The sequence below is a fragment of the Carassius auratus genome, chromosome 9 (assembly GCF_003368295.1).
Source record: "Carassius auratus strain Wakin chromosome 9, ASM336829v1, whole genome shotgun sequence".
Lineage (NCBI taxonomy): Eukaryota > Metazoa > Chordata > Actinopteri > Cypriniformes > Cyprinidae > Carassius > Carassius auratus.
In genome coordinates, this window is record NC_039251.1 from 27505759 (window position 1) to 27530603 (window position 24845).

The following is a 24845-nucleotide window of genomic DNA, read 5'->3' on the forward strand; positions in this document are numbered from 1 at the left end:
TGAGAGCAGATGCGCTGTGTGAACATGATGTTATGTAGTTTTAGACTCGACTAAATATGAACATGGATTTATTTATCTCACTTGCACAAAAAACAGATTCAGTATTCCTTAAAATGAATAAAAACAGTGCAAACTTAGAATACGACGCATACCTGCAGTAAATAGACATTAATACAAATATCCTCTATTTAATCCCATTTTAATCCTGTTTAACTGCTGACCTTCGAGGATCCAATTCAACAATACTAAAAAAAAATTACCTTTTTTTTTTTTTTTAGAAGGTGTTAAACTTTCCTCGAACGTGTCCTGTTCTTCATGTAATCCAGAATCAGTGTTGCCAAGTCCACAGTTTTCCCACAGAATTGGGCTACTTTAACACTGTCACCACGGGTTTTTTTTTTTTTTTTCATGTCTGCGGGTTAAAGCGACCACAATAAAGTGATATTTAGCCCCAAAAATACAAATTTTACCCAGGAAATCCCATTAAAAACGTTGATTTTACCTCACCAGAATGTGATTTTACTGGGGGATCCCCCTCTAAACATGATTGGGCTAGTTTTGAGCAAGCGGCAACCTCTCACTCCCTCTCGTGAAACCAATACGGAAGTGACTAAAACTGCAATTCATGGCTGCAAAAGGGTCAGTCCCATAGACTCCCCATGTTAAAATACACAACTTTACAGCAGAAAGGGATTTTGAGTAGCAATTGGGTGGGTTTTGTTGTTAAAACCTGGCAACCCTGTCCAGAATGGCATCACTGCTGAACGATTGGATTTGGAGTTGGGGCCACTACGTTAATTTTAATTTACGTAAATTTACAATTTACTTTTGGTTTGCATTTGACAAAAATATAACTTTTTGCATTAAAAACAAACAAGCTCAGATGAGCAAAAGTAATGCAAAAGTAACAAAACTTAATTTTCATAAAAAGTAGCTAACGAACACAATTACCTTTTTAGGGATTAATGAAATATTGCAACTAGAAACAGCTGATTTACGAGAAGAACAATCATGTTCATTTTCTAAAATAGGAATAAAACAACACTTCAATATTGTGATCAATTCAATGGGATTTTAAACGTCTGCAAACAATGAAGTCCCAGTTAAATCAATAAAAATCTATATCCCTCAAAACGTTCTCTAATATAATAGATAAATAATATAATATTCAGTCAAATTAATAGTCAAAGCCTACAGTACTTGCACTGGATGTGTTGGTTTTGGTCTCATCACTTCTTGAAGCCATGTCAATCAATTATCAAAACTCTATATTAAGTGACTTAGATTTTAGACGCAATATTGGCTTTTTGTATATTGGCTCTTGTAAGTCATTTCGAGGGTCTTCTGTTCTGGTTACTGCTCAACTATTTTAAAACGGTTTCACTTCAGCTTTTTGACATGTAGCATATGCTTGTTTGAAGACGAAAAGAGCAGAAGGCAATGTGTGCAAATAAAAGACTGATGTGTCATCAAAGTAGTTAATTATGATGCAGGTAAGTGGCATTTATGCAATGTTGAATCCGAATGGATTTCCAGCTCCCTTCAACATATGTAGTTCAGTGCTTTTAAACGAACAAGCAAAATGTGACATTAATTAGCCCGTAGTAAAGTGTTTTTGTCTCTTTGGTTTAACTTCAAAATAGTAAAAAAGTTCAAATGAATTCATTTTCTATTACTGCTGTGAAAAAACAAAAGTGTTAAATGAAATTTGTTACCAATAAACAAAAATTACAATGATACGTGGTTTCTCAAGGATATTGAACTCATATGTAATGTGTCACAAAATTAAATGTCAATTGTAAATTGGTTTTGTGACATGACCCCTCGACACTGTAACTGGTCATTCAACAACAAAAAAACAAATAGTAAGATCGTTTTACAGTATATGTGACCCTAGAGCACAAAACCAGTCTCTGGGGTATATTTGTAGCATTGCCAATAATACCTTGTATTGGTCAAAATTATAATTTTATTTTTTCATGCCAAAAATCATTAGGATAAAGATCATGTCCACCTGAATGGATGTGTATAACGACTGGCTTGTTAGAGATGCTTTACAGCTGAATTTGATTCTGTTACCACTGCTTTTAAACAATCTGAACTGTATAAAGCATTATATAACGAGAAGTTGTGCCCTTGTGGTTAGAGAGTTTGACTCCTAACCCTAGGGTTGTGTGTTTGGGTCTCGGGCCGGCAATACCATGACTTAATAGGTACCCTTGAGCAAGGCACCGAACCCCTAACTGCTCCACGGTTTTGCAAATATGAGATAATGTCCTTGCAGTTTTTCAGACTTGGTCTAAATATTCGGTGCATGAGTGAATGGTTTTAGTGAGTGTACCTTGAGTGTTCAAGCAATAAAAAAAAGTACTATGATGTTTACAATGGATTTATGAAAAAAAAAAAAAAACTGATCAGAAACACATCTGACTGAATCAGGTTCACTGTAAATATGGATATATACCTGTAAATGTAGTGTTTTGCAACATCCAAGAACAAACTCAGTGTGGTAACCCAGAAATGGATTTATTTTCTGCAGAGTCGTGTCTCTTACAGCAGAAGGTGTCCGTTGGCTGCAGTGCTAGTGTGGGATCAGGAGGTGCAGGTCAGAATTCATGCGCACACTGATCCCAGACCTGCTGTCAGTGTTTACTAGCGACCATCTTGATGTACTGCAGGGCGTTGTGTGCTGCGGTGTTGTGGGCGTTACTGCTGGTCATCCCTGTCCCGTGGCACACCGTCACCGGCCGGGTGGACAGTTCGACTAAACACTGGTACTGACCGTTTACTGTCAGCTCATCTGAAACACACACACACACACACACACACATTAGAGCCCTGCACGACAGCTTATCAGAATTACCGACCCGAGCCCACCCCTTCTCCCAAAACAGCTTATACTACTGTTTCAGGTATTAAAATAGTTCAGTTTTGTATATAATGGCAAAGTGATCACATTTTGTTTCTTTTTTATTAAGTTATTAATATTTATTCAGTTTTTTAAAGTAATGACCAAGCGGCTAGCGACAGACAGTAAGCTGATCATATATGTTTGATCAATTTAGCCTTCTCAAATCATCATGACTTTCCTAAAATAAAATCAATAAATATTCTAAAACAGTTCAAGCATATAACAAAGATTAAACGTTAAACCTAGATAAATGTACACTGCATCAAATAGTTGAGAGTGGAAGCTGTGTGTTTTGCAGGACATGCAATCACTTGTATGTTTTCAGTGAATACACTGTCATTTTTTTTTACATCATATGTAATTGTAAAGTGTCTACTTTTACTTTTGTTCACTCACAATATCAACAAAATGTTGTGCTTTTATAAAATAAAGAAAACAAACATGATGCGATTTCTGCCGTCTGGTCTTGAACCAAAACTCGATGAATACATGCCTCACAGACATGATAAATATATCTATAGAAAGTTTTAATTGACTATTTAACAAAATAAAACATATAAAAAACAGAAACTCTTTTATTATAATCAACCCGTATAGACGCATCTCTAAAATGCGCGTCTAATGAGGAGATGGCGAGCACTGCACATGACCAATTGGCTCGTTGTTTGTCGTGGTAATCAAATCAAAACTCTTCCAAAATGCAGCTTTTCCCGAAGCACTGGGAACTTTTGATAACTCCCCATGCTCCAACTTCTCCCTGATGCTCTGCATGGTCAACTGTCATCTGTATGCTAATGTGTGTGTACATGCATTGCGTGTAGGCGGTGTATGATATTTATAATAGCCTGTAATCATTATAACATACAGTAGCCTATGTGTGCTCTGCATATATATTGGCACAATAAAAGGAGAGAAGCTAAATGAGGTCAAGCCCGATCTGTAAAGAAAAATAAATTGCCCGAGTCCGGGCCGAATAGACTCGGCGTGTCAGGACCCGATGGGCTTGCAAACCTCTAACACACATATGACCCCGGATCACAAAACCAGTCATAAGGGAAATTATACTGTACATTATCTGAAAGCAGGAAATTTAGGACAATATTTGGCCGGGACACAACTATTTGAAAATCTGGAATCTGAGGGTGCAAAAAAATAAAAATAAAAATATTGAGAAAATCAACTTTAAGGTTGTCCAAATGAAATCCTAAATTACTAAACAAAAATTAAGTTTTGATATATTTATGCTAGGAAATTTACAAAATATTTTCATGGAACATGTTCTTTACTCAATATCCTAATGATTTTTGGCATAAAATAAATATTTATCATTTTGACCCAAATAATGTATTACAAATACCCCAGTGACTTAAGACTTAAGGTTTTGTGCTCCAGAGTCATACCAAACATATCCAGCTCTGATGACACAAAAAGACATGAGGTGAGAAAGGAGAACCAACCGATGTCTATGTATGTGACCTGGAAGCCCAGCTCCAGTGAGATCTCCAGCAGCATCTGAATGTATTCTGAGCTCGGGGTGCTGAGCGCCGTCCTCCTCAGGAGGGAAATCTTCTCCCCCGTGGAATGCCGTAAGCTTTCCACATACATGCGAGACGGCGGGCTCTGGGGACAAGGGGTTAAAAAATGAGAGCATCTGAGCTGACTGCTCATTTCGTGTTTGTGAGCAGAAGCACCTCAGGATTTGATGGTGACTCATTCAGCCGTGATTCAATTCCAAAACCATTCCTCATGCTGAAAAACTCACGCAATGGCATGAGAGCACAAATCATTTAGGAGTCAACTTCAGGCTCTTTAATTTTTCTGGGCATGATTTTTCTTTTTGTTACATGAAGGTCATATTACTTAAATGCTTAGTTTTGAAACTTTAATGTGCAGATTTCATTAGGTGTGGGTTTTGCTCTTGTCCCAGTCAGTCTTAAAATATTAAAATCCATCATAAAGACATATATTATGCTTAATACATGAATTGTTTACAACAAGTATCATCTAAACCAGGGTTGGCAAATACTGTCTAGCTGATTCTTTTCCAGTGTCCAAAAGTAAACCATATTCATAATTTCTTGGCTGTTGGACTCAATTGAAGACTCTCAGGTATGTTTTGTGTGAATTAACATCCCAGTGTAAATGCATCTTTGGGTGGTTTTCTGACTCTAGGTTTAGAGATTTGATGGAGCAAGAACTTTTGGTGAAAGAATCGCAGTGCAGGAGTGAACAGACGAGCGTCACTAACCCATGTGATCTCAGTAGATCCGGACAGACTCTGCAGTTTCCCCAGCATGCTTTCGGCTGCGGACCGTCTGGCCAACTTTTTGGAGCTGCCAGAGCCTGATGAGCAAATGCACATCACAAAGCATCAGTAGCTGAGCACTCAGAGCGCAGAGAAACGTCACGGTACGAGAGAACAGCTAATGCACCTGACTCCTCCAGTCCTTCCAGACGACAGGTAACGGTGAACTCCTTCATGTGATCCGGCCCTGACTCCATACACACCACATACTCCGGCAGACCCCACACTCTCTGCATGGCCAGCTCCTGACACAACACACAGCAGCATTCAAACTTCAAAATTCATCTTCTCAAAATGCATCCATTTTTAGGATTTTTGTGTAATAAAATAAAAATAAAAGAAGCACTGTCTCAAGCACACTTTCTTCCTTAGCAAGGGATTGTGGGTAATATTTGCATGCACAGAAGGCAATATTTATTTAACTCTTTTATAATGCATCTTCATACTGTTAAAAAGTTTATTGTGCCTATAATAGGGTTCTATGATATGCATGATGGGGAGAATGGATGGAAAGATGGAATCCAGTCATAAAAATGGAATTAAATTGAGGATCATGGAATTCTGGATGAATAAATAAAAAAGATGGGCTTTACACTTCATCAAATTGCAAAATAATGTCTATGAATACAAAAGGAATGGTACTGAAATATGAGCAGCACAGTAAACGTTTCATTTGGTTGAATTTTAAAAGATTATTTGCAATGTTAATGTTTGATTGAGGCCATTTTTAATAATAAATATGCATCAATTCATAAATAATAATATCAAAAATATTGATATTGATATTCACTTTATTAACATAAGTGAACATCAAAGAGCATATTAAAACAATAATAATAAAGAAAAATCTATTTCATGACCCCTCTAAAGACCTTTTACAGACCCTCAGACAGACCCATGTATTGTTCATTTTATCAGCAAGACATATCAGCATAATAGTACTTGTGCACGATGTACTCAACGGTGTAGTGTATTAATTTAAAGTTGAGTGCACAAAGTGTCCAACATTCCGTTTATTTAAGTGCATCATTCAGTATTTATAGTGCACTTTGTCTATTTGGAATTTTCAGAGTGAACACACTACTGACACTATTTGTACTACAAAACATGATAGAATAGTGCTTAAGTATGCATTATATGAATTCAGAAATACTACTCACATACTATATAGTAGAGAAAACTTGATTTCAGATGCAGCATCAGTGTTTTTAAGGACTGCACATGCGCATTGGCTGGTCTAGTCTGATAAATACACTTTTTAACACTATTTGTACATAAGACACAAAATATAAGGCTCAGCTGTTGTCAGATACCTGCAGTACTCCTACAGGATTGGATGTGTCATCGGCTTCAGGAGAAACACCATCTCTCTGATCACTGCGAAAGATTCAGAAAACATGGATGACTATAGTAAACGAACTATAATAATTAATATCACATCTACAGTGTGGATTTTACTTTAGCTGGGTGTCTCGCTTCAATAACTTCAAAGCGGCTTCTGCAGCTTCATGTTTAGCAGCCTTTTTAGTGGATCCTCGACCTTTAAGAACAAAATATGGTCTATTAGAATACTAGTGTGCACTATATGTAATTTACACTTACTAGGTGTTATTTAAATAAATAAATATGAATGTAAATATCAGACCATTGCATGTGAAGTCTGCTATAGTGACAGTGAACATGAAGGTGGGCTGGTGCATGCCTCCATCAGCCTGGATGAGCTCGTACACAGGAGCACTGCCCATTTTAATGCCATATTCATGCAGGATCTGGACAGGTGTTTTCTCCTGACAGCGTTGATGAGCCATTGTGACTCTGAGACGAAGACAATGTGTCAGAGTAATGATGGAACATAATACAAACATGCTACATAAGAGCGAACCACAGAAACTAGTGCGCAAGGAATAAAAACATCCCCAAAACACATAAAAATAACAATACATCCTTTCTGACTATAAGTGTATTTAATAAACAATCTGCCATCCGCCTCAGTCAAAACCGCTGCAGAGGTTACATTAAACAGACACGCACATGTTTATATATAACAATTATTAGACAAGTGTGGGTGAAAGTAAAGAAAAATAAATTGTAGGTCAAAATATAAAAAACTCCTTACTGAAAATCGGCCATTATTGCTGGAGCATGCCGCTTCTGCGTGGATTGGCAAGAGCACTGGCCAATAGAATTCCAGTATTCTGACTATAAGCCACGCCTTCCGAGCGTTCTGCGCCAGAGCCCCTCCTACAGGGGAAATCCTCTGTGATGTGTAACATTGCGGAATACGTTTTTCTTGAATGGAGGGACGCCGAATAGACCGCTTTTGTGTGGGAACAACTCGACAGAGTATAAAAGGCTGACTATCCTTTGATCTTTAACAGGTTTTGGCACGACATGTTAATTTTAGAGAGTAGAAGTAGAAGTCCGGGGATGATATTGCGACACGTGTGGTTCATTTTACGGCACAGCCCATTCACTTCTCTGCTGTCTTGACCATTTGTACACAATATGCATATCTGTGGTTTTGACAGCCAGTCATGTAGCTTGACTAATGTGTCATCTCCTCTTTCAATAATACGATCTCTGCCCACCATTCGTACTCTTGGAGATTGTACCCTTTGGGCATTGTTGTACCTCTTTTTTTAACCTGTTAACTGCCACCTGCCGCCTACGTTTACTTCACTATATAATTAGATCCTAAGCTGTTCCAACAAAGTAAAATTAATTAGTTTAACCCAAGCTAAAGAATAAGAATGCACATTTGATCAGATGCAACTACACTTACAATATAAGAGATTATTCGAATGCTTGGCTAAATCTAGATTTAAACAGAGAGAGTGTCTCTGAACCCTGAACATTATCAGGAAGGCTATTCCAGAGTTTGGGAGCCAAATGTGAAAAAGCTATACCTCCTTTAGTGGACTTTGCTATCCTAGGAACTACCAAAAGTCCAGCGTTCCAGAGCTTCCCAAAGAAGTCACGACAGCGTTGGAGCTTCTTATTTATATACATGAAATGTTATATCCAAATCTTTGGGTAGCACTGAGGATAGCCTGCACTCTTCCAGTGACAGTGGCAACTGCAGAGAGAAGCTTCTCTAAGCTTAAACTTTCCTGAGGTCCTCCATGTGTCAGGAACGCCTGAGCCGAATGGCAATGATAAGCGTAAATCACCAGATAGGCAGCCAGATCTCATATGATGAGGTTATAAATGACTTTGCATCCAGGAAGGCAAGAAGAGAACAATTCTGAGGAATGAGCAAATAGATGCATAGCATCACAGATTTGAAGAACTTCAGAGGGGAAGGCATTTCCCACAAATGTCTTTTTTGAAAATCACATATGATCAGCATCATTGTAAACTTATGATTATATTTAGTCAATGATACATGGTTAAAAGCCTACTTATAAGTCAAGTATTGGCACCTTATTGCACTCTTTTAAAGGCCAAAATAAATAGTGTTCCAACCAATCACCAATCACAAGGTTTTGCGCTTGTGTTCTTCGACTTTGCATGCAGCCGTGCATGAGCGCAAAACCTCTCAACACCCTCCCCTGTGGGTGATTGGTTGGAACACTATTTGATTTGGTTTTAAGTGGTTGGTTTTGTGTGCAGATCTCAGAGCCTAGGCTGCCTACAGAGACACGTTTTTTGACGGCATGCTTATGGGGCAGGCAGCTAGTGGATCATTAGGAAAGATTAGATGAATGTGATTATTTATGGTTTGGCCTTTTTTGGGCCAGAAATCGCTGATACAACCTTTAATTAAACTAGACCATGTATGCATGTGCGCACAAAAATACACAAGTTTGGATTTTAATAGTTCTATTAAAATGTTACCTAATTCTTATTATTGTTACTATTAATCTTGTTTGTGTTGTTTTAGATGTTATTGTTAATTTAGTTTATTTGAGAAATTCTAACATTTGAATGTTCTATTTATTATTTTATATAATATTTTATTTAAATGCTATTCTATTAGCTCTATTTAATGTAAATGATATATCGTCTGTTGTTTGTGTCTCTTAAACTCTGGTTTCAATTAAAAATGTGTCTTTTATGGTCAGTGAAAATCACTTTATCAGTCTTTTTATTCAACAAGTTCATCAGTGTGTGTTCGTTGCAATGCACTGACACTCAGCTCAGTGGTATCATCATTTTCCTGTTAGACATCAAACATGGAACTCAATTCAAGGTCTTTTATTGTCATTCTGTACATGTTGCCACATAAGAATGAAATACTCAGGACCAGCAGCGTAAAACAGATAAACATATATAGCATACATAGAATAATTAAACCTTAATTTAATAGACTTAAAAATGTAAAAAAATAACATAGGCAAGGCAAGGCACTTTTATTTATAGAGAACATTTCAAACAGCCACTGCTGACCAAAGTGCTGTACAATCAGTTCAGACAATATAAGATATATAAATACGTCAGCAGACACAATCACATCGTAACCCATCATAAAATTACATTTAACCAAAAGCCAAAGAGAAAAAATAAGTCTTTAGTGAAGATTTAAAACTATCAACAGTGGAAGACAACCTTAGGTGTTTCCGGCAAATTATTCCACAGATGTGGAGCAGCAACAGAAAAGGAATGATCACCTTTTAATTTCAGTTTATATCGTGGCACAGTGAGTATCAACTTGTTAGAGGACCTAAAGGATCTAGAACATTTCTGGTGGAGAAGGTCTGTAATATATTGAGGAGCTTGGCCATTTAACCCCTTAAACACATAACACAATACCTTGAACTTGACATGGTATTCAACCGGCAACCAGTGAAGCGAAGCAAGTATAGATGAAATATGTTCCCTCTTTCAAGTCCCAGTAAGAAGACTGGCGGCAGTGTTTTGTACCATTTGTAGGCGGGATAAGGAAGACTTAGCCACCCCAAGGTACAGCGAGTTACAGTAATCCAGCCTGGATGAAATAAAGGACTGAATCACGGTCTCCAAATCTTTTACTCTTAAAAATGCTCTTAATTTTGCAATAGATCTCAAATGATAAAAGCTACTCCTCACCACTGAGTTAATTTGTTTGTCAAACTTAAGGCCGTTATCAAAAATCACTCCCAGATTTTTGGTGTAAGCATGAGAATTCTCACTTAAAGGACCCAGTTGTTTTTTTAATCTGTATGTTAGAACCTGGTGATCCAACAACTACAATTTCGGTTTTAGAGTCATTCAATGTTAACTGCCAGCCAGCCTCTTACCTCCTCGAGACAATTCAACAAAGACGTTATGTCATGATTATGCCCATTTTTCAAAGGGAGATACACCTGTGAATCATCCACATGAAAGTGATATGGAATATTGTGTTATCGAAAAATCGAGCCTAAAGGGAGCAAATACAGCGAAAACAACAGCGGGCCCAAAATGGACCCCTGAGGTACACCACGTTAATGGTACAGAAGAGGAAGAAAAATTCCCAATCTCCACAGAAAATGTTCTATCAGAAAGATACTATTTAAACCAATTCAATGCGGTACCTTGAATTCCTACACAATTACTCAACCGTATTACTAAAAATTTTTCTTCCACTTTCAGCTTTCCTCCATTCCTGTCTGGAGGCACGAGTATCCTTGTTAAGCCAAGGTCGCGACCCTAACTTAGGTTTCTTAGTTTTTAAATGGAGCAACTACGGCCAAAACATTACCACACAGAGTGTTAAAATAATTAAGTTGGTCATCAAGAGACATCTCTGAAAATGAAGACACAGTAAGGCAAGAATCACAAAAAAATGCATCTTTGAAATGTTTAGATGTAGCAGAATTGACAGACCGGATTGGACGATCACAAGACTTAACATTAACCTTTGAAATATTGAGTACAGTGTTAAACAATACTGGCTTATGATCTGATACACAGATTTCATCAAACTCTATATTACTGACAGGGAAACCTGCCGAAATCACCAAATCAAGGTTTATAGTACATATAATAAGTACAGTATAGTTATAAGGTAGTCATTGCTTTTCTTTAGGCCTTACTTAAAACGGTCAAAGGGGCCTCCAACCAAATTTTGCTTAGGGCCCCCAAAGGTCTAGGGCCGGCTCTGAGAGCATGACAAATCCATTCAAGTTTAATGTAAATTGCATAGATTGCATTGTGCTCATCTGAGGCTTGTGCACACTGTGTATTATTGTCACTAAGATTTTAAAACAACTACTTGTTGATTACATAAAACATCTCAAATATTCTCTTTTTTTTTCATGGGGAAGTGGATATTACTGTATTTATAATAATCATTATAATAACATCACAGGTCATGTAAACATTTCTGATGGACATCTGTGTCTGTGCATGCTGATGTGTTTGAGAGACATCATGATCTGCAGTAGGACATTATGGAGTGTGAGTTTTGGGTGGAGGGAAAACCACTCTCTTGGTGAGGGTGAACTCTGGCTGTGGCATCTGCTTCTTCAAACCACTTTTGTCCGTCATTTTGCTCACATCGCTATTCACCTGCGTCAGAATGGAGAGTAGATCGATACCCCTACATGCACATAAGACAGAGACACATGATCAGAGACCCAACCAACATCTAGGGTCAAATCAGGACACAGATACAGATGCAGACAGTGGGAAACCCCATCCACCCAGTCCCTCTTTTGTGTGATTCATTTAAAGAACCAGCTCATAACAGTCATTCATTCTGAAATATATGGCCAAATTCAGCCAATGAGTCAAGAAATAAATAAAAATGTGTTCTCAAATGTGGCTGTTAATACTTTTAGTTCATCTATCCAACTGAAAGGTCTAGTTGAGTGCACTGCAGTTCTCCATAGAGTGTGCTCTGTACTTTTTGGCAAATTTAATAGAGCATTTCATCATCCATGTATAGAGAAACATACTTTCTGAAAAAAAACTTTTACAGGGCTGGATTATGACACAGCAGTGGGCACATTTAGATCCACTTTAGACTGTAAGAAGCCATTCATAGAATGCGTTTGCCTATTCCAATGTGCTAATTTCACATTGTTTTCTATGTTAACATGCCCAAGTGACATGTTCCTGTGGCTCAGTGGTAAAGCATTATGTTACATGCACATCTCGCATCTTTTGCAGCAACTTTTACAAACAGTGCCACTCATCAATGTCAGTTCCAAAGCAGTGCACCATGAAGACCCTGAGGAATCTGCAGACATTTCACTTTCAATTTTCTTTTCATGTCTGTGAGGCAAGCATGAGTTTTTGGATAGGTTTTTACAACATTTTTTGATGCGCTCAAGCTCACAGAGACTGACACGGCAGAAAGTGCAGCCTGTTTGTTTCGTTATTTTACAAAAGCACAACATTGTGCTGTTATTGTGAGTTGCCACAAATTAAAGTAGAACTTTTAAGATTCAAAAGATGTATTACTCTTATCTTTATGACCAAAAGGACTATTCAGCTTCCACACGCCACACAAATAGCGTACATTTTTTCTAGATTAATGTTAAAGCGAGCGGCCATGTAATGATGCTACTACTAACGTTTCAGATGATAAGCCGCATTTGAAGTCGATGAACAAAATGAACATTTTTATGTCCTGACTGTTTTACTGTAATTACAGTGCCACACAGACCATCTGTTAATAATCTGTCCATCACAGACTACGCAACTTCGACACTTCCTGTAGATTTTTTTCCGTGCAACTAAGCGTCTAATAAAATTTTCTTTAAAAATGTCTTCTAATGGTAAGTTGAGTATAAGGGGCAGTAAAAATGCAGCAGTCCCCCAGTGTCTTATTTTCACCCCCCGGTAAGGAAAACCTGATAAAAAGACTTGCTTACCTTGGCACCAGCATTTTCAAGCTGTCGCAGAGGGACTGTATAAACCAGGTTCCATGGTCTTTGTCCCTGTATGAGACGTAGTTCGGTACAGTAGACATGGCAAACAGGTAGTCGGCCATCTCAGGTATGGAGTCTCTGGGTACAGCTGCATCGCTGACTGGCATGACTTCATCATCTGGGAAAATCTGAGGAAGTGCTGCTGGCTGATCGTTGGCACCCCTGCAGGCCTGGATGAAGAACAGTTTGGGTTTTTCGAAGAGAGAGGGACACTGACTCGGACTCAGGGTCTCTATTAACTCCCTATAGGTGACAATCTTTCCATCGACCCCAAGAATGCCTTCTATTTTTCCGTGGCTCAGCACACAACACACCACGCAATCCGCTGATGTGTGGTCACGAGCGGCCAGGTCCCTCAGCACATGCAGAATCTGATGGCGATCACAGTTCTGTTCGGTCACGACCTCAAAGCCCAACCACTCGAACACAACCTCCAGACTTTCTGTGTGGACAAAAGTGGACACAAATATTATGTAACAGCAACAGCTTTGTGCACGTGACCAAAAGCATATCTTATTTGGTCTTATTAGTTGGGCAGATTTCTCTGCAGCCCAAAATAATGGATTAGTGCATTTTTTCTCCTCACTGAGGTGGTTTTGGATTTTTGTTTTGGATGTTTTTTTTTTTTTTCATACATTTTCCAAGTTAGGGACTTATAAAAAAAAAATACATTTTAATGCTGACAAACAATTTATCATGGTTAATAGCATCCAAAATAAAAGTTTTTGTTTACATAATATATGTGTACTGTACTATTTATATTTATCATGTATATATAAATGCACACACATGCATGTATATATTTAAGAAAAATATGTTATGTTCATACATTTAAAATATATACTGTATTTGAGTGAAATATTAATGTCACTCTCATTTGATGGGGGAAGTGGTGAATAAGCTGCCAGTGATCAAAATATTGAATATGAATGAAGTCACTGGAAATGATAGTTTTGTAAATATGTTTGAGATCGTGAATGTGAGCAAGAAGCTGAAAGTACTGTGAAAGTGCCCTTTGACGATGACAGTGATGGTAAATCATCTGATCAAATTACATGCTTTATTTTTGGAAATGCAGCAGTTAGAGATCCATCAGTGCTGGATATATAGGTCTGGATCTTTAAAGATATGTATATGTAATAATGATTGGTGAAACATTCATGCATTTAAATGGTTATCAGCTTACTGGCATGTGTACGTGCTTGGTGACTGGTTTGTACAAGCGTGTTTTTACACTTACTTTTGTCAATGTCTGTTCCGTCTCTGTCCCGTAGACTACACTTTTTGAAGTCATAGTTGTTGATGATCAGACAGACACCTCTCTTGTCCCCCTTCATCTCATACTGCTGGATCTACCACACAAAAGACACAGGTGTCTAAGCAGTGGTGCTAGCAAGAACATCCAGTATATAGTATAAATACAAAAATAGATAGCTACACAGATCATGACCAAACAGAGCAAAACAACTCCTAAACAATTCACTAGACCCTCAATAGGGTTTCCAGTCTCTGTGTGCACGTATACACATCACAACACGGAGGTTTCAGAGAGGCTCTGACACACTTTGGCCCTTATCAAAAAGTTCCTCAGATCTTTATTACTGGCCATTTCTCCTGCACCAACTGGTTATTCATTTACCGTATACTGTAAGTTACCCAGACCTTCACATGTGACCTTGTGAAATATTTATTACACCTATGAGTAATCATAATGTTTTACCTCATCAGTGTATTACATTATGCATTCTCTTTGTACATACATATGATAAGGTAACACTTTACAGTAAAGTTAAATTCATTAACATCAGCTAATAGAGTGGGAACCCTGAATCGTAAAAAAACAACATGTATATTTATAAATATATATGTATGATATATGAACATGATCAAGTTTAATAATTGCTGCTCTGTTCACCATTGCATTAATTAATGCACTAACTAGTGAATACTACAGTATTGTAAAGTGTTTTATTGTGGCAAGTTTTTTTTTTAATGCGGCACACATGGAGCATATATATTTTTTTTAATCAATTAAAGGAACTGTGCCAATAACAACAAATAATTCTAGCGTTTTTCCATGGGCACCGTTATTGTTGAATAGGAATGTCAAAATGCTTATTAATTATGTAGACCTAAATAAAAAAAATCTGTAGGTTTTTTTGTCCACTTTTGTAACTGAAGATCTTGAGCGATATAATTGTTAATTCTATTTTTGCTAAGTTAAGTGAAAATGTTATGTTTAAGTCATTATTTGTTATATCTGGATCTGGATTCATTTACAAACAAAGCATATAATAAGCTCATATAATATAGCACATACTGCATATTTGAAACATGAAATGTTGGCCACATTTTTAATGCAGCAGACTTCATCTAAATATTCTGAAATTAAAACCATTATAAAGAGAGAACTTAATGTGGCTTAATGTCACTAGCACCTAGAGGACAAAACATGTTTGCACCTTATTCAGAACAAGCACTGTATAGTCAAGCTAATGAGCACAGGATCTGAAACGTCAAGTCACTTTTCTCCCTCACAGGAAATGATGAACAGAAACACTTTTCATCAAACCACAATTTTCAACAACATTTGAACTTATTCTGAAAGTTTGCTCTAGCACTGATAACAGCAGGCAGAAATTTTGAAAGATGCATTGGTTCAGTAGAAGTAATACACAACTGGTGTCAAGTAACCAAATTTTTCAAGAGATGAGTAAAAAAAAAAAAAAACATGCCACAAATAGTGTTGATTAAGCTAAACATGTATTGAACACAGCATAAAGATCTAATGTATAAAAGACTTACATTTTCAATCAATGAGTTCTGGCTCTGATCTAAGACAGAGACAAGAGTTTTTTTAGTTTAGGTTGTAAACAGACATGAAGCATGGTGTTGTATTGGAGATTTCCTGCAGTACCTCTACTAGCCGCAGCAGCACCTTCAGTCAGATTTAGTCTGTTCACCTGGTCCTTCACTACGTCAACTGTCAAAAGGAAAAACGGCAAACAAACACAAGAGCTTATCTGTTCGTTATTTCAGTATGCATGCTTTCTCTTTCCATTGTGAATAATGTTAAGTGAGTAATTTCCAGATTCTTTCACTAACCAATATGTCAGTGGTTCGAGTCTTTTTACTGACACCTGTATCTGTTTATTCCAGCAGTACAGCATTACATAAGCTCCAGTACAATACTGACTTCTGATTTAAATCAGCTTATGCATAAATCCATTACCTCTTCGTAGTTTTGATTTATCTTATTTTAAATATACCAGAGAAAAAATTAACACCACATCATCAAATGATAAAACAGCCACTCACTCTTACAACTCTCCGTTTTGTATTGAATGATTCTTTTTCCTAAACTTGGATTGATAGGTGCTATAATTTTCTCCAAAAAGTCCAAATTATTTTCATCCAAAAGGCCCTCCTTCTCCAACTCCAAAAACAACTGCAACAGCGTCTAAAAGACAAGATTGTTTCTAGGTAAGTTAGTTTAGTCAGTCCTCACTCTGGTCACAAGCAGAAATGTGGTGTGTCGGAGCACTGAGGCCGTGTCCCTCACCGTGTCCTCCAGTTTTTTGCGCGATAGTGTTTTTAACAGGAGGAATTTGATGTTTTTCAGGTCCTGCTCACAGATGGACTCTGACAGCTCATACAAGAACTGTCTGAAATACATAAAAACAAATAATGATGATTATTAGAAAGCTACTATTAAGAATTTTTGAGCTTCCTCGAAAAATACAGCCACCCCAAAAAGACACAAATGCTACTGCATTAAAAACAAAAAAGGATTGTCTATTTACACTAAGTGCAAATAGCCCTCGCTGTGTTGACCGAGGCAATTTAGTCTAACTCCGCCCACCAACATGTGATTGGGATACACAACACTCTATTGGCGTAGATGGTAAATCATGTACTTTATATTCTTTCTGACATGACCCTAGTTCAAATCCGCCTATTGCCAAACTTTGTTCCCTCCCTTTTCAAATCTCATACAACATCGAAAAGATATTAATTTTCAGTAAAAATTAAGGAAACAATCAAAAAGTTGAAAATAAAGTATCAGGTAGGGTTATGGTTGGTGTAGGGTTTTATTGTCCCAATAAGGTGGCATCTGTTTAATAATTTGAATTAAAATAACTATTTACATTTACATTTAGTCATTTAGCAGACGCTTTTATCCAAAGCGACTTACAAATAAGGACAATGGAAGCAATCAAAAACAACAAAAGATCAATGATATATAAGTGCTATAACAAGTCTCAGTTAGCTTAAACGTAGTACATTTAGCAAGGGCTTTTAAATAATATAATAAATAAAAAGAAAACAGATAGAATAGGAAAAGAATAGAGCAAGCTAGTGTTAAAGGGTTTTTTTATCATTGTATAATATATGAAAAGAAAATAGATACAATAAAAAAAGATTAGAATGGTACCCAGTGCAAATTGATAAACAGAGGTGTGACGTGTATTCTTTTCGGCTAATTAAAAATTAATCTTTCTGCCGCGCTCTGGATTAATTGTAAAGGTTTAATAGAACTGACTGGAAGACCTGCCAAAAGAGCATTGCAATAGTCCTGCCTGGACAGAACAAGAGCTTGAACAAGGAGTTGTGCAGCATGTTCTGTAAAATAAAGGGCCTGATCTTCTTAATGTTGAATAAAGCAAATCTGGCTGTTTTTGAAGGAGTTATGGTTGATGTGCCTAACTTGAAACTATGTGTTGAGTTGAAGGTGAAGGTCCTTCATCCAGCAAGAAATGTCTGTTAGACAAGCTGAGATGCGAGCAGTTACCGTCAAATCATCAGGATGGAATGAGAGGTAGAGTTGAGTGTCATCAGCATAGCAGTGGTATGAAAAGCCATGTTTCTGAATCACAGAACCTAATGATGCCATGTAGACAGAGAAGATAAGTGCTCCAAGAACTGAGCCTTGAGGCACCCCAGTAGTTAAATGTTGCGACTTGGACACCTCACCTCTCCAAGATACTTTGAAGGACCTATCTGATAGGTAAGACTCAAACCATTGAAGTGTGGTTCCTGAGATGCCCTTTGCCAGTAGGGTTGATTGGAGAATCTGGTGTTTAACCGTGTCAAAAGCAGCGGACAGATCCAGTAAGATAAGTATTGAATATTTGGAATCCGCTCTTGCCAGTCTTAGAGCTTCAACAACTGAAAGCAAGGCAGTCTTAGTTGAATATCGACTTCTGAAGCCAGATTGGTTGCTGTCAAGGAGGTTGTTGTGTTTGAGAAAATGCAGAGACTTGGTTGAACACAGCTCGTTCAAGTGTTTTTGCAATCAAAGGAAGAAGGGAAACTGTTGTCTAAATGTTGAGGGGAAAACACCAGTGTAGAGGCATGTGTTGATGATGTGAGTGAGTGCAGGTACAACTGCAGGAGAAATGGCTTGAAGGAGATGGAATTGGATCAAGCGGGCAAGTTGTAGGGTGATTAGATAGGAGGAATTTGGAGACTTCTGCCTCAGAGAGTGAAGAGAAGGATGTCAATGAGTGTATGTTTGCTGGTGAGATGTGCTTGACGGATTGTGGTGTGGAAAATTGTGAACTGATGTTTTTCATTTTATTAATGAAAAACGTGGCAAAGTTGTCAGTTATTGAAGATGAAGCAGGAGGGGGAGAAGGAGGACAAATGAATGAAAAATATTATTTAAAAAGCATGCGAGAGTTAGACTAATTGTTCATTTTGTTATGGTATTATGTCCTTTTAGCAGTGGAGAGAAGGAAGAGAGGAGTGACTGATACATATTAAGGTCAGTAGTATTTTTGGACTTGCGCCAGACCCTTTCAGCAGCTCTAAGCTTAGAACGGTGTTCGCATAGAACATCAGATAACCAAGGGGCAGAAGGGGTGTTACGAGCTGGCCTGGAAGACAAGGGGCAGACAGTGTCTAAACAAGATGTAAGAGAGGAGCAGAAAGTATCAGTAGCACCGTTAGCATCCAAAGATGCAAACAGTTTAGGGGAAGGAAGCGAAGATGAAACCATTGCAGATAGCCAAAAGGGTGAGTGTGAGCGTAAGTTACGTCGAAAGATGACATGTGGAGGGGTAAATGATGTGTCAGGGACCATGTTGAGGTTAAGAGTGAGGAGGAAGTGGTCTGATGTGTGCAGTGGAGTAACCAGAACATGATCAGTAGAGCAGTGTCACGTTTAAATAAGGTCCAGTTGGTTGCCTGATTTGTGAGTAGCAGTAGTTGACCCTCGGTTGAGATCAAAAGAGGGAAGCAGAGTGTGGAAATCAGCATACATACTTTACTGTTTATCACAACAAAGGTCTAATCAAGCGCACAACAATGACAACGTATGCAATAGAGTACGAAACCAAACGCAACACGTCTCATTTACACTCAATATGCTATTATTGCATAGTTTTATAATGTACTACAATACCGAGGTGCAGATTATTGCCACTATTTGCAATACGTAAAATAAATAGCAAAAACAAAAACAGTCTAAATAGAATCCATTGCTACTTGAATTTAGTGTAAATATAATCTATTGCTATGAAAATATGCTGTTTAGCCACTGCCAAAATAAACATTCCTTGCTAGTAGATCATTTCTTAGTCAGCTGTCTGACCTTTGACCTGATCAAACATGTGTCTATTACTAGCAGCTGCATCCTCACCTGTATGTGGAGATTAGTTGACTGTATTTTGTGCCGTTGGTTGGTATAACCTCCTCTGAGGTCAGACTGCGGATCAGGCTGTTCCGCTTCAGGATCCTGAGCAGCTCTAAAACCAGAGACGGATCCTCCCTTGACAGCAGGTCCCTGTTCCCCAGAAGAGTAAACAGCTGTCTGGCTGAGCTCACGGTGCTCAGGTCTTTCAGACTCAGAAGTTCAGAGCAGAGGAACACCAGGTCCTTCACCTCATCGACAGTGAGAGCCTCCTGCACTTTTAACAGCACCTGCTGAAACTCCAAATCTGTCTTCATCTATAACACACGCATAACACCGCTGCAATCAAATTCAGATTTATTTTGCACACTATTTACTAAATTTTTATTTACAAGCAACCAAGTTGTAAATACAGATAAAGATGATCTGTGCTGTGCAATCCATTTTTTGACCCACAATGCCATATCACAAGAGATACACTGAAAACAAACTTGTTTGGTTTTAATATAGGTCTAAGTGAATTGGATTTTTTTTTATATATATATATGTATTTAATACAGTATATAATTCAACAGGTTTATTATAGATTATTGACCCTTTGTATTAAAAAGTTTGGGCAACTCTGCTTCAAAAAATAGAGCTGAAAAAAAAAATATATATATTTTTTGTATTATTACATAGTGATAGTATTGTTGTATTTTGTATTATCACCTAGTCTCAGTATTATTGTATTTTGTCTTATTACCTAACATTGCAGAACCACTAGTCCTTTTTATTTTACTTGTTTTTTTTGTTTCATGACCCACAACAAATTTTGGTTTATACAGATATTCACGGAAACCTTGATATGTCAGCTCAGCTTTCTTCTAGCTCCGTAAAACAAGAAACAGCCCACACTTCTATGTGCACACTGTATACTGTATACACATTATGCACAATATTTTTCCTAGATTTGGAACTTAAGTCTAAATGTAGCTAATGGCCATCATCAGACTTCCTTGTTGCCTGAGGCTCTGGATTACAGGTAACAATGTTATAAATAATGTTCAGTTTCTTTCTCAGATCAAAAGTTCCACTTCATAAGACCTCAATAAGTTGTCAGGAGCAATCCATTAATTTTGTAATCCTCTAAATGCTGTTTTCATACGATGGTTACAGTTCAAAATCTTTACTGAACTACTCTAGAAAAATCACCTAAATCATGGGTGACTAATGAAACCTGGCCTTACCCACACTGACGTCATGCACACAGGATTTATTAGGGCTGAGGATTCATTATATGGCAAGTAGAGACTGATTTGCAGTTTAATTAACCATGTTTTCAATACTTTTTATTTATTATTCCTATTTTCCTTCATGTACAAAGCATAATATTAATAATGACTTTCACTGTATGTTTGATTGTAACATAAAAAAAAAAAATATATATATATATATACAGTACAATACTGCCAAACTAATCATATTAGAGAATAAATGATATAATATTATAACTGATTGGGAAACATAACAGCAAAATAAAATCAAATGCAGTATTGTCTGACCCTAAAAAGACAATCCAACACCATGGCAGTCTACACAATGAGAGAGATTACACCTGAAAACAGAATACAAACTCCGCAGACACAACCTTGCCACAGAAACCACAAGACACAGGAAAATGTATACAAAACAGCCCTTACTATGTCTGTTTCCACCACATTTTACTTTGTCTCACTCTATTTTTTTAATTCTAGTATTTACATTTTTCTTTTAGGTCTAACTTATTCCTTATTTATTTATTTATTTATTATTATTATTTTTTGTCAATTCAATCATTCTCATATTTCAAATTACATACATGATTTAGGTACTGTATCTGTATGCTCATCTATAAAGCTTTGGCAAGATGAATAAATATTTACTTATATATTATTTACATATAGAACCTTTATAGAACTATACAGTGATGTGTGTGTGTGTGTGTGTGTGTGTGTGTGTGTGTGTGTGTGTGTTTGTCTGTGTTAACAAAGCAACTACTGACTGTCATGCTACTGAAATCTAGTTAGGTCAGTGTCACATTTTTGTTACGGTTCAACAATGCTTTGGTGTTGATCACTATTAGTGACTCATATTGTGTCAGACAGACAGTAGCCTAAACTTTTTGCGTGCATTGCCATCCAAGTTTTAAGCCAAAGATGTAGTAAATTTAGTTTTTAAAATATGTCAAGCCAGCACAGCATTTTATATTAAATCTAGCTCAGGATTGATCAGCCCAGACACTTAATTAATCAGATACTTGTTTTAAAATACCCAAGTCGAGATGGGGAATAAGAGGAGTGAAAGTCGAGTGAACTCAATGACTCATAACACAAAAACAGATGCCTACTGGATCAACGACTGTGTCTCTACCCTAAAAAAGAATTACTGAAGAAATCAATTTAATTGTTTGTTTGTTTACTTATTTTGGTAAAGGCATCACTGCGATAAAAAAAAAACAGTCCAACCGATTTCAAACCAGGCATGATCCAAATCCGCTCCTATAGTGGAACAGAACCGTGTTTTGCACAAACAGGATTCACAACCGTATTATACATCTGTGTGAATGCCTTTAATCTAGTTCGTGGCACCTGCTGCCAATTTATGAATCTGCAGCACACTAAAACAGGTTACTATTCAAAGAAGCTTCATGAAACGTCACTCTTAATTAACTTCGATTTAAACAACAACAACAAAAATAACAAAAAATGGCAAATTAATTCTATAGGCCTACGTTTTGATCAGCGTCGATTGAAAAGTAAAACAATTATCCTTTGAGCTTTGACGCGGCGTGGAAAACGATTTTTCTGTGAGTCATGCGCACAGTTGACGAGTTCATGACAAGTCACGGTCCTTTCAATCATTTTCTTACCTCTGTGAGATAAGTCAGACATCAGTCCGGTTCTTCTCAGTGTGAAGATGTCAGGGTTATTTTCAACTGTTTTATTCTATACTTTTATATCGAAAGTACTGTGTAGTTGGACACGCCTCTTCTAGGCTTCTACTTCCTTAATGAACTGTTTTAGTTTCGTTTTCGAAGGGTACACACTTGGGCTACAGCCAAACGGCTTATTAAATATTCTCCAGAATAAGATTACCACTGTAAACGTTAAATGTTTTCTTCCATTATTTCAACTCGATATTAAGGGCATCGACGAGTTCCCTCTGAAAGTCATCTTAACGGAGAAACAGGAACCGTGGAGGAAGTGCAACTTTAAACCTTTAAACTAAAAGTCGTCATGAATGAATGAATAGATAAATTATATACACCGATCGAACATAACATGAGCACTGACAGGTAGCAAGTTTTTTATATATATACATATGTATAAGGGGATATAAATCTTCTGCTGAATGCAGTTGAATGCCTTTTTAGCACCATTTTAAACTTTTTTTTAAATTCAGTATTTGCATGTTTTCATTAATATTCAGTTGTGTGTAATACGAGTATCATTAAAACATTTAAAAGGACGTAATTTATTAACTTTTTAAATTTCACATTTAAAAAACATTGTGTTTTGTTATGTCATAATATTTATTCAAACGCGAATCTTTAAAATAAGTAAGCAGGTATGACCTGCAGCACTCTTTTGAGAAACTAGAAACTAGTAGATACATGTATATTTATTAAAGAGCCATACAGATTCCTAGTGGGTAAACCATTGTGGTTTCACCACAAAATTACTCTGATTTGCCTCTTTGCATTTGAAACAATTTCCTCTATTTTAACCTTAAATAGGCCGACTACACTAATTGTAATATGAATAATAGAAACATTAAAAAATATATATATATTTTAAGTGGTCATCAGTGGACCATAATTATTGCACAAATATTATTTAATACCAAACAAGCTTCTCAAAATATTAAATTAATATTACTGAACTAAAATATAGAACCTGTGTATGGCCACATTCTAAGTAAGGAATACCTTACAAGAAAAACATATTAATATTGTCTCTCCATCAATCTCCAGAATAAAATGAAACTGGAAATGTCATCGACGTAATGAGATTGCAGAGTGAGATTGTGAAGCAAAGCCTCAAAGCATGTGTCTCACGCCAAATGCGAGACAGCTGGTAACCCTGCAGGGTTGCCAAAACCGTATAAAGCACGGAATCGCCCCAAATTTTTTGCATCAAAGAAGCGTTCCATATGAAGGCTCACTGTAAAAAGTGATTTTCTATATTTACTAAATAAAATAATAATCAAATTAGATGCTTACAAGCAACCATTCAAAATTAGTAGAATAACATGAAAAAATTAAGTAAAATTTACACAAAAATATTGATTTCATTGGACAAAAAACAAACAAACAAACAAACAACAACAACAAAACACTATGCTAAAGAATACTATGTTATGCATGCCAGGCCAGTAGTTGGCGATCATGAAACACTCTTCAAAAACATTATATGCATGCACATGACATCAACCTTTTTACAAATTCACATTTTTGTTACTTATGATACAGGCATGTTCAAAAGCTTGTGTCTTAAGAACCCCAAAACAGAGTTATTGAAGACACCTAAAGTTCACGAACAGAATCACAGAAGGAGTTTGCTTTAGTTAGGCCCTTGACCCTTGATTTTTTTTATTTTATATCACGTTTTGTATGGCTGTTATAACTCAGGTGGTGTTGGTTATGATTTTACATAATCATTGTTTTACCTCAACCTGTTTCATCTCATTTGATTAATTCTAATTAATTCTAATGTGTTAAATTTTAAGAAAAATATTGCTTGTAATCTCTTGACAATTTTATTGAGTAAATAAAGTGAGTCAGTTTTTACAGTGCTGTAGAGAAAGGTATGCAGTTTTCCCCAGGGGTTTTCAGAACATGCGTTATCAGGCAGGTGTGGCATGTTTGAAAATATGCATCATCATCTTTTAGTTTAAACATTTTCGTAAGCTAGTTGGTCATTAAATCTTACTCTTGTATTGTTGTGCATTTTAATTTAAAATGACATTGAATCCATATTTTTTTACTTAAAGAAAGGTGTATAGATGTAAGCAAACAGACAATTATATTTTATTGTAAAACCTGACAAGATCGCGAAATCGAATGTGAAAGCATCCAAAGCCGGGCTTATAAAGGAGCAAAATAGGAACTTCCCTTCTCAAATGTAAAATTACAAA

At 36.8% G+C, this 24845-nt stretch overlaps 2 protein-coding genes across 2 annotated transcripts; both read right to left on the bottom strand.

The window, feature by feature from the left end:
* Window positions 1-2373: 2373 nt before the first annotated feature.
* On the bottom strand, window positions 2374-7385 carry LOC113108940 (interferon-inducible double-stranded RNA-dependent protein kinase activator A homolog). The gene is made up of 8 exons (XM_026272375.1): window positions 7333-7385; window positions 6862-7031; window positions 6675-6756; window positions 6530-6593; window positions 5344-5461; window positions 5160-5254; window positions 4369-4531; window positions 2374-2800 (listed from the first exon to the last, which is right to left on the bottom strand). Exons 1-8 carry the CDS (start codon window positions 7344-7346, stop codon window positions 2643-2645), a joined length of 864 nt encoding a protein of 287 aa, XP_026128160.1. The 5' UTR covers window positions 7347-7385; the 3' UTR covers window positions 2374-2642.
* A 2013-nt stretch (window positions 7386-9398) lies between these two features.
* casp10 (caspase 10, apoptosis-related cysteine peptidase) lies at window positions 9399-22888 on the bottom strand. The gene is made up of 9 exons (XM_026272376.1): window positions 22579-22888; window positions 19698-20005; window positions 16617-16719; window positions 16373-16514; window positions 15972-16037; window positions 15860-15888; window positions 14295-14406; window positions 12998-13496; window positions 9399-11718 (listed from the first exon to the last, which is right to left on the bottom strand). The coding sequence occupies exons 2-9, from the start codon at window positions 20003-20005 to the stop codon at window positions 11568-11570; spliced, it is 1410 nt and encodes a 469-aa protein (XP_026128161.1). The 5' UTR covers window positions 22579-22888; the 3' UTR covers window positions 9399-11567.
* Window positions 22889-24845: the final 1957 nt, after the last annotated feature.